At 34.5% G+C, this 11,308-nt stretch overlaps 1 protein-coding gene across 1 annotated transcript; it reads left to right on the top strand.

Moving 5' to 3' along the window:
- Positions 1-425: 425 nt before the first annotated feature.
- LOC148830462 (ras-related protein Rab-38-like) lies at positions 426-10,786 on the top strand. The gene is made up of 3 exons (XM_088921760.1): positions 426-624; positions 5,602-5,882; positions 10,634-10,786. The coding sequence occupies exons 1-3, from the start codon at positions 426-428 to the stop codon at positions 10,784-10,786; spliced, it is 633 nt and encodes a 210-aa protein (XP_088777886.1).
- Positions 10,787-11,308: the final 522 nt, after the last annotated feature.

Genomic DNA, 11,308 nt, shown 5'->3' with positions numbered 1-11,308 from the left:
GCATTATACATTTCACATTCCGAATTCACACAGATGCATATTAGAAACTGAATTGTTAAAAGTATAAAACAGATTAGAACGACAAATTTGAACTTTCTTTTCTTGGATAGATCATAACTCAGGTTAGAAAACGTTCAGTTTAAATATGACCTCAGATTTGTTTATGTGGCGTTAGGAGTATCAGAAAATTTCCTGTTGAATAGAAACGAGACCAGTGCTTAGGGCTAGTTACAGATGGCCTTTCTCTTTCTGCCTCTGAGCGGGAGGTTGGCAATCACAAGTTTAGCAGCGTCTTGTCACTCCTCTAGCAAAAAGTCCTCTGGGCGTTACTTCTCCATTTATACGACTCCACTCCTTATTTGTAATTCTCAATGAGTAAGGATTATACGGGGCATGATCTGCCTCAGTAGCCATCAGCACTCGCCATGCAGAACAACCAAAAAGAACATCTTTACAAGATTTTAGTAATCGGGGATTTAGGAGTGGGGAAGACTAGCATTATCAAGCGCTATGTACACCAAAATTACTCCCCGAATTACAGAGCTACCATCGGTGTAGACTTCGCCCTGAAAGTTTTGAACTGGGATACAGAAACTATTAGACTGCAGTTATGGGACATAGCAGGTAGGACTGTGCATGGTTTTTCTTAGCGTTGATCAGTAAGGTGTTCTGAAACCTACAATCTTTTATAATTTGCAAGGTTTGATAGGAAAGTGGATCCAATTATTCATTTTGAACGTTTTACTAGTCAGGGAAAAAATACATTTTGTACGCACGACTTTCCAGTTTTAGCTTTAATAGTAGTTCGTTAGTAAAGTTCATACACCGAACTTGCCGTATTTTTATCTAGAATACAGCCATATCTCTGATAATAGGATACATTTCCAGTTTTTGAAGTGCATGGGGTTTTTTGGGTGGGCGGGGGTTGTTTTGCCGGGCGCTTAATTCAAATTAAATTACAGTTAGCTGTTGCCTTTGTCCATGTAAATGATGTTTGGATAAAAATAATTTTACGCAACCTTGTTATACAGTACACGTGTAAAAAGGAGATGGATATCACGCAAGACGATTATTATTTTGTTCATTCCTCACATTCCTTCTTGGTGGTTTTCATTCCATCTGAAATTAATTATCTTATTCCACTAAGTGATTTTGCAATTAAACTAATTTTACGCCTCCCAGGTCATTATCAATTGGTTATTAAATGGTACTTACAAAATCTCCTGAACAGTGGCCCTTTTGGATATTAAGTTGTATACTGTATTATGACACATTTAACCGTTATAAAAAACAGTCCTTGTTGTCTGTACTGAGAATATGTATATTTAATTTATAGATTTGTGAAAATAATATATAAATAGTTCACACTCCAATTATTATAATAAAATTGTTTTAAAAAATCTTCTATTATTCAATAGAATAATTTATTTCCAATTTAAAATACTGTTATAAGGCAAATCATAAAGTTTATACCACTACAAAATATATAACAATAGATCAATAATAATAATTAGAATATTGCTTAATAACTGTACATGTATGTTGGATAAAGAGCAAGGTTTTAAACCCAGTAATACTGAAACAAAAGGCTTGGCCTTTTAACTAATAGTACATGCAATCAATTCAATCTAACAGTGTAACTTTACTATAACATAAGCCTGGTAGAAAAGCATACAATTAATTGAGTTAATTAATTCAATTCCCAGTTAAAAGCCTAATATGTTTTTAACCAGGATGGAGATGGGTTGTAGCTGTTATGTTTTTATTTTGTGATGTATATTTTACATTACACTTGAGCTTATATTATGCATATGAGATGTTTTTTTGAGTTTCACTAAGGAATTCATGCGTACACCTAAAACTCAATAGTAAATTTCATGTCCTTTTTAAAGAACTGAAAACTTAGTCCAGTGTTATAATTACCATTAATAAGACTCAAATGAAACACTGACCTTTACTTTAAAGTCCTCTTGTTGAAAGAATGTTAATCAGCTTGGATTTAAAAAAAAAAGTGCACATATTTCTAACCAAAGTTTGTTTAAAGTCTTTTCTTCAAAGGTTATGACTAAGGAAAGATTATACCAATCAACAGTGTATCACCCACTCTAAGCATTCTCTCAAGTGATCACACTCGCGTGACTGTTAAAAGCTTGAGAAATTCACTGTTCCACATTGCAGAGATGTATTCTCTCGCCTCGAGGCCTTACTCAGGGGTCTGTGATATGTGTAAGTCATGTGTTTCTGTATCATGTGAGAGAGATTTCAAGTTGGTAACAGAAAGTCATTGTAACTGCTACTATGCAAGAGGTACAGTACATTGATTCTACCACGATGCATGTTAAAAAGATTCTTATATGCAAGTGCTGGATGTCATCAGAACCATTAAATAGAATTTCAATTCAATTCAAAATATGGTACTCATCCCCAGGGGGCACGACCCTGTACAGGAATTTAAAATAATGAGCTTGGCATAGGGTGGTGCAGTGGCACAGTGGTTAGCATTGCTGTGCCACAGTGATAAGGACCTGGGTCCAATTCCACATTTGGGGTGCTATCTGTGTTCTTCCCGTGTTCGTGTGAGAATCCTCACACAGTCCAAAGACATGCTGGTGTGTTAATTAGCTTTTGCAAAAACTGGCCTTGGTGTATGTGTTTCTGTGTGCGTGTGCTCTGGACTGGGGTTACGTCTTGGGTGTATCCCACCTTGTACTTGTTGCTTACCAGGTTAGGCTCTGGCTCAGCCACGATCTTGTACTGGATAAAATACTTTAGAAAATGAATGGAGGTTGGATTAATTTTGCATAAATCGAGCATGTAATTTGGAGATTTCTTCAGTGTTAGAAATATACATACACTACCTAAATTTAATGTTTAAACACCTACTGTAATCCAAACAGATATTTCAGAACTGCAAATAGTGTAGTAGCTCCACAGCATGGGGTATCACTTTTCATCCCACGCAGTCTCTCTTTCCAGCTGCCCTGAGCAGCACAGAGGTTACAACACCCTGGCTATTTAAAACATTCTTTTACTTTCTAAGTCCAACACATCACAGTTCAAGGGGTTTGGTGAGATCTAGAAGATTTTTACCACGTTCTTCATTTACCGGATACATACTGTTACCGTTCGCTTGCAATTCTTTGAGTTAAGAGAGTGTACTGCACAGGCAGTCAGAAGCAACTGAAAATTTGTATTCTCTAAATGGGGAGATTATGAGGGGATGATAATACAAGGTCAAACCTCTATGTCTTTGACAAAGTTAGCCCAACAGATTTCGTCAGAAATGAACACTGAAATGTGAACCAGGGGGAAGAGGTGGAAACTATGTGCAAGTACATTTTAAAACAAGAAGAGTAGGCACTTCTTTACCTAACGGGTTGCAGGATTATGGAATAAGGTACCCAGCCATGCTGTTGAAGTCAACCCCCTAGCTTCTTTCAAGCTACAGCTAGATGAGATCCTTGAATCAATTAATTACTGATTACAAAATTAACCAGATGGCCCAAATGGCCTCCTTTCACCCGTAAATGTATGTTCTTTTGTTATTTAAAGACAATCCAAAATAGAAGTAGATGGGTCTGGCAGGCAGTGTTGTGTAACTTGCATCACTGGATAGTCACAGTTAGTGGACTTCAAAGGAGCAGTAATGTCAAAAATTACCCAGGAGTTAAAGAGACTCTTCCCTGACTGTGCACATGATGATTTGTTCATGTAGTGTCATTGCTTTTTTTCTGACTACTAACTACTTAGCTTTTATCTGTCTTGGAGCAATTCCATCTACAATTTCCCAGTAAATCAGTCTATATGGATGTTTTAATACAGAGATCTGAAAACTAGGTTTGCTGTTTTTAAAAATACATTCTTATTACAGTTTATTAGAATAGAATTTATTAGAATTTTAAGAGCTAAACAAAAAAAAAAACAAATTTAATGCAATACATAGAAGAACTTCCATTCTGAATCAGCAAAAACGATGTTCTGTAAAAGCTTACATATTTTAACAAATGACAAACTTTATACAAGCATTCTTCCCCGCCCCATTCACATTTCTTCAAAGACAAAAGCAGAAAACAGAAAAGATTACTAAACTTGCTCCTCACAAGAAATAAACAGTAGGGCTAATCAAGCACATTTTGAGGATGAGAGAAAGTATCTGACTGTGCTTTTGCAATTTCTGCACTAATAAAAATGTAATCCAGCTGTGCTTCTTTCCATAAAAAGTCTGTAATTTCTTTTAACCAGGCAGAACTTAAGGATATCCCAATGTCAACTAACCTTGTAAAAATATTTGTGTCTGCAATTAGTCACTCACAAATAAAGCATTCTGTACCTGAAGATTGATAGTAACTTGGGAATCATCAGTGATCAGGATGAGGCAAAGGCTCAGTGGTATAGTTAAAAAACTACACCAATTAAACCCACAAAATAAAACTCAGAAGGTCCATACTTACAAAATATATTTCCAAAATACCTGTATACTAAATTCCCTGTCACACAGCTCTACACAAACATATCATGTGATAAATCTCAATTTAGATACAATAAGCATTTATATAACTAATAAACTATTCATACTGTAAAAGCTAAAGTACTTACAACCTGAAGTATCTTATAGCTGTGTCTTTTTAAGTATATCCTCCAGCCCACATCTTAAGGTGAATCCACCATAGTACATATCTAGTATATTACAGGCGCATCAATGACACCTGTCAAACAGACTGGCTTGATCCAAGTGGGTCCAGTTAAAGTAGGCCAAAGCTCCACACTTTGAGTTTCTGCAAATGGGGCAAAATGTTTTGCTCTTTTCTGTGAATATGTAGTCTTTAGCAAAAATGACTAAATATTTGGCAAAAAGCCTAATATTTGTTACAGTGCTCCTAAAATATTTTGATGAAACAGTGCAAGAATATGCATGCTTCAAAAACTATTGCTGGTAAACTCCAAAGGTAAAAGTATTTTGGAAAAATGTTTAAATAAAAAAGTTTAATTTCATGGTATGCATTCTGTCATTTATACTTTCACCCAGCTGGATTGCTTCTCAGCTGAGGCATTATTTTGACCCACAGATACAATACATTAAAGGTCGGACACAAAGAGATTACTGCCGAGCACATGATGTTAGCTGCTCATCTGATAATCCTTAATGTGAGATCACAAGGTCTATGTAACTAGTTGGTTTAATACTGAGACTTTATTTTCAATTCATTCTCTTCTAGCAGACAGAAACTCAAGCTACATTTTACTGTAGTACTCTAGATTAATACAGAGATATCAATGGTATTACTATGGTTTTGATTTCTAGCTAGGAAATTCCTATGTGAGCACATTTTTCACAATATAATTCTCTTGTACTTTCATTGAAAGGATGAAAAAGGACAATAAAATTGAATTTTAATTATAAAATAAAGAGCAGTAGTAATTGTTATTCTGTGTTGGGTAATGTCAGGTATTTGAGTTGATATACTTTTCCTATACTTATTGCATGGGCCATTATTGGGATGCATACGTTTTACAGTAAATACATTATTAATTTTCATTGTTATTTCATTATGAACTAATAATCGTTAAGTGTAGTCTCATTCTTGTTTTTCCATTTTTAAGGTCAAGAGAGGTTTGGAAACATGACACGAGTTTATTACCGAGAAGCCATGGGGGCATTTATTGTCTTTGACGTGACAAGACCCTCAACATTTGAAGCAGTGACAAAATGGAAGGAGGACCTGGACTCAAAACTGACTCTATCTAATGGCAATAATGTTGCTACAGTGCTCCTGGCAAACAAATGTGATCAAGGGAGAGACGTGTTAACAAACAATGGGATCAAGATGGACCAATTCTGCAAAGAAAATGGCTTTGTGGGATGGTTTGAAACATCAGCAAAGGTAGTGGTTTCATTCTTTATACTGTATAATGTACTTAGTGATATGGTGTTTTCCCAAATGAACATCTTAAAATGACAAACAGTAATCCTAAACCCAGTTCAAAATGTTATGTTTCCTAAAGTATCTGCAGTTCAGTCAATAAAACAAAGTATTTTATTATAGTCATTTATATCTTTCAAAATTAAAGCCATTTGATTTTCAAAATTCAGGGGTTGCTGTGTTAGTTTTTTCATACAGTGTTAGGGATTTAATAACAGTAACACATCAGTCAGATTGGTACTGTATACTGTACATTAGGGTTTTTTTCACAGCACGGACAAAGCCACAGGAAAACCACAATGTTCTCCTTTCTGCCGTAGCATGAGTTTTCTTTTATAAAACAGACATTCATTACCATTAGAAATATTCTAAACTAAGCATAGTGGTTCCCAATAGCAGTTCATCTGGCACTTTCCATCTGCTGTTTTTCACTCTAGCTGAGCTGTAGTTCTCCAGGGCTAATTAATTGATTAGTTTACTCGTGTTCACTTGTTTAGACACACTAAATTTATATCTACACTCAGTCCTGAACTTCAGAAATACCCTGCTTCTTCAAGGGTACTGTTCGTAATAAGTGAAGCATGCATAATTTGAAGCAGAGATTATTTTTTTCTTATTAGCGCTACCATTGAATTTTTTCTTAGTATAGCCTCCCAGGCTATACTAAGCCAAGTCCAGGGTTCAAATGTTTGCATAATTGCATATTACTGCTACTGCTACTATTTCCACCGATGATAAGAAGTACTGTATAAGAAGAATAGGTTTTAGCCATTTTCAACATCAAATGTTTAAATGTGTAATTTTTTGTGCTCTTTTAATTAGGGAAATTTCACACAGACATGTTTATGGAATAGTTTCTATTCTGAGAGCCAGCTTGATGAAGATGTTTAAATGCTTTGGTAAACTGAAATTCTCACAGCTACTGTAAATCATTCAACATTTCTACTGAGTGTTGTTTAATGCAGAATTTAAGCCTATTCTTTTGTTTTGTAAAATCCAAACAACTGTCTTAAAAACATTAAGTATAACTTTGAATGTAATGCCTACAATCGTGTCATTTGTGGTAACAAATAGAGAATAATATCAGAATATGTTGTCAGTGTTATTACTTTAAAAGAATATTAGAAATAAATACACAGAAGAGTTCGTCAGCAGTATGGTACAATATGCTTAAGGATTCTTTTGAAAATCAGCTGTGATACAGTAGTAAATTAGAAATGGTGAAATTTAAACACACCTTGAACATTGGAGTGTAAGAGATAATACATAAGTGGACAATCAGATTTTTCATAATAGTTACTGTAGGTTTTAATTCTATTGAATTAGACAAATGAATATTACTTTTCAGATATTGATGTTATTTCAGTGAAAGGTTTAAAGTAATTTCTGTCATGATTTAAACAGGTCACTAAGTACAGTGCAGTGTTCATTGACTATAAACCATTCTCTTGTTAATTCAGCAGATTGGCAGCACAGGCAATATGGTAGATTGTGTTTTGTAGCAACAAAGTGTGCTGGGATTAGCAGAGACGTTCCAGATTCTGAAAGTATCTAAGAGAAGTTAGACTTCACAGACAAATACTAGATAATTAGCTTGACTTCTGATGCATGTTATTAGCTCTTCTGTATGAACATTTTTCTTCTCCTCAGATACAGTATAAATCTATTGTTTAGCAAAAAAAAGACAAAACATGTATTACTATTTGCCTTTGGTATGTAAATGCAGATTTCATGTAGGATAATACTGTGAATCAACAACTGAATCTTACGTGACCTTCAGTACATTAGATTTGATTTTAAAATGACAGTGTAACCTACCTGGCATGCATACCAAACTGGTACAATAACTTGCAAAAATGGCACGACATTTCTGTCCCTACTGCTGAAAAAGTCTCACCAGAGAATTCATAAGAATTCTGCTGACAGCCATGTCTTCTTTCTTTTAGAGTGTATAAAATCCTAAGCAATAGAACTGGGCTGTAAAGTGACACCTGGGAATACTATTTAATATGAGTCATGGGACCTGTGTTTTCATCTCTTTTGAATTCTAGAATGTCAGAGTTTTTATAGCACAGTCTGGGGATTAAACAAATGAACTTCGTTATTTTTTAGTAGACATTTTCCACTGAATGGCTGCAGCATGCCTCACAATGCTACATAATGAGACCTTTGACAGTGTTGTGCTCTAAGTACCAATGGCTATGTAAAAAAATCTGTTTTCGTTATATACGAAAATGTTCATTTCAAAAAGGCAATGTCATTAAACTAATTACAATCAGTTACAAACCTCCAAAAAACAACAGACTAATCAAAGTTTCAAAGAATTGTAGATATACAGTAATGTGGTTATGTTTATGCAAACATTTACTGTAGGTGTACAGTATTTAATGGATGGCATAGCCCCATGTTCAAACAGGCAGTGGGCCTCAAAAATTGGTGTGTGACTACCAAAAACAACAGCTGAAGGATTTGATGATAGATAATATAATAATGAGTCTTTAGCAACCCAATTTAGTGGAGGTTAGAAGAATGTGACAGAGGCTGAGTGTTTTTGTGTAAAGCAGAGGTGTGGACATTTATAATCCAGTTTATTATCCTAGCTATCCGCAGACGTTTGAATGCAAATGAAAAAGTGAAGCATTACAAATCTCCATTAGCTCTAGCTGTGTATATGTAGTTTTTTTATTACTTTGGAGTATTTTATTTATATCATATAAATAAAAGAAATTGCAACCCGTCAATATGTACAGTAAGAGCAATCATAATGGAATTTGGTTAAGTAGCAAAAAAACGTTTTATTTTCAGTGGAATGAAAGTGAAAAGTATATTTCACCAATTACAAAATTCCTATAGCATCTTTATAAAATCTAAATGCTACAGTATATACTGATTACAGAGTAATGATTTTAAAAAGCACCCCCTTTAAATATGTCCCAAGGCTATACTGTATTTAAAGATATGATTACAAGCAACAGTCTCTGCTACATGTATATTCTGTATTTTGTTCTGTTGAACTATCTGGTTCAGAATGTCATAGATTCTCTGACAATAATTAATGTTACCAGTCACAACCAGAAAGTTGTGGAAGAGCTAGCAGTGGCCAATGGCCAACTGTATTTCATTACATGAACTTTGATAGGTCCAAGGGGATTTTGTTAGAAATCAGCACTGAAGTGGGTCAGGTTTGACCATTCTTAAATTAGTTGTTGATATTAAATAGAATGCAATACTTAAATAGTGATAGAGGTTTTGTACTTTTGTCTTGCTTCAGTGACAGCTGGTTTCATTAATTACAGAATTGTTTGGTATCTACAATTTTTTATTGTTAATGAATTGAGTTAGAATGACATGATTAAGCTGCCGCTGTAATTACAAAATTATTCTTTTAAAGCCAAGGACTGAAGCTTTTGATTGTATTTACTTTTTGTCCTATGGGAATTTAGACAGTAATGATACTGTCTTAATTGTCCTGATGGGTACTCGCAGCATTTGTTTCACTTAATAATTTCATATTGTTTATTGTTATTCAGTATGACGTACAGTAGCATTCTTACACCATTTCCCTTCAGGCATTTGTTCTTTAAGATGTTATTTTTCTCAGAGAAAGAAATGGAGCAATATAAAGGACATTCAAATATAATTGTCAAATATACCATACTGTTTAAAGGCACCACTTTCTAAAAGCAGGAACCCCTTTCTGTGTCTTTGTTCTGTTGCTGTAGCTCTGAATGCCACAATGTGAATGTCGTCCTACTGAACATACAGTAGATAAAAGCTGATTATTCTTAAGCATCACTTTCAGTAATTGTTAAACATTGCAAAAAACAGGAAAGGGCAGTATGTATGCAGTTGTGTTGTCGTTTTTAATTATTTGACATTCACTAAGCAGATATCTTTATATCACTGTCTGTGAGATTTTGAGCTGTACTTTGTGTTACTCATTTTAGTTCCCAGACTTCATGCTTAACCTTAAGTATATGTTTGCAATCACTATAGATATAATTATGTTCAGCATATAGAAACTGATTTTAAACATAGACATACTGTTTAAAGCAATTATTTTACTCATAATATTTGAGCTATTAAACTGCCTTCTTGACCTTACAGTTTCCTAGCAACCAGGTGCAACCAGATGTGTTCTGATGTTGTTGGTACCATAGTTTATCCCCATGTGGGAATGAAAATCATATTTTAAGCCATCCATTTCTGAATGAGCTGCAACTGTGGGATTTGTCTTTGTACTATAGGAGCGGGTCTCTTTCTGCCAAAATAAATTAACAAAGGATTTACATGTTACTGATATTTGCAAAGTTATTGATTTCACTACAAATTTGGGATATTTTGCTTTAAGCTTTATGCTGTGCATGGGAGTGAGTTCTAGATTGAATCTTCCATGTATTTTTGTTTGTTAATTGCGGATTATTTTCACTGATATTTCCACGGTGCTTATTCCAGGTCCTCTAGTGTAAAGCAGATTGAAAATCCCCCGGATGGGATGCTATTGATCACAGGGTTATCATAACACACATTGTTCTTAATTATTCTTTGCTAATGAACATTTCTAAAAAATACTTTTTTGAGGTTAAATTTGAACAGAATTATTGTTAATCATGTATTGTTTTTGAAGGATAACTCTGTATTTACTTTTTATGTTTTGGTTTGTTAGTTAGCTGAATGTTTCTGATTTTAATTATTTTTTTTCCTTTTATCAGGAGAACATAAACATAGATGAAGCTGCCAATTGCCTGGTGAAGCACATCATCTCCATTGAAAATGATATTTTACAGTCAGAGGATCCAGATACAATTTCACCCGAGCTCAGATCCACAAAAAATAACACCTGCTCAGCCTGCTTTACATCCTAGAACTATCCAGATAGCTATGTGGCAATTGGGTGGATGACAGGGTGTGCATTCGGTTCAGAATAAAGTATTTGAGAGATATGTATTTCTATCTGAGGCCTTCAATGTGTGATTCTAAAAAAATACAACACAACATTGCAAGACACACAACATCAGAGAACTTAATTATGAAACCTGAAAAAAGTGAGGAAAAAATGTAATATATTCAAAGAGCCAAGTTAAGTTTCATAACCGGGTGGGCTGAAAGGCCTCCTTTTATTTGTAAGCTTTATTGTATTTATTTTTTCCAGCGAAGGGTATTCCCTGATCTACACTTATGAATGTATAGTACTACCAAAACAGGTCCCTGGTATATGCAGTAATGCCACCCAGAGATGCTTTTGCAGAACAAAAACATCAAAACCCTTATTTTATCATTTAAAAGAAGGTATTCAGTAATGGGGGGAGTACTGTACGTAACAAGCAGTAGGAGAAATACAAGTTAGAAAACATCATGCTTTTGGTTTCCAGAACAATATGAAATGA

This window comes from Atractosteus spatula, chromosome 7 (assembly GCF_055471065.1).
Source record: "Atractosteus spatula isolate fAtrSpa1 chromosome 7, fAtrSpa1.hap1, whole genome shotgun sequence".
In the NCBI taxonomy this organism is placed as follows: domain Eukaryota; kingdom Metazoa; phylum Chordata; class Actinopteri; order Semionotiformes; family Lepisosteidae; genus Atractosteus; species Atractosteus spatula.
This window is presented reverse-complemented; position numbering and strand designations above follow the sequence as displayed.

Coding starts and splice junctions, on each gene's coding strand:
- LOC148830462 (XM_088921760.1), top strand. CDS start 426: ATGCAGAACAACCAAAAAGAACATCTTTACAAGATTTTAGTAATCGGG. Junction 625..5,601: donor GCAGTTATGGGACATAGCAG/GTAGGACTGTGC, acceptor TCCATTTTTAAG/GTCAAGAGAGGTTTGGAAAC. Junction 5,883..10,633: donor GGTTTGAAACATCAGCAAAG/GTAGTGGTTTCA, acceptor TCCTTTTATCAG/GAGAACATAAACATAGATGA.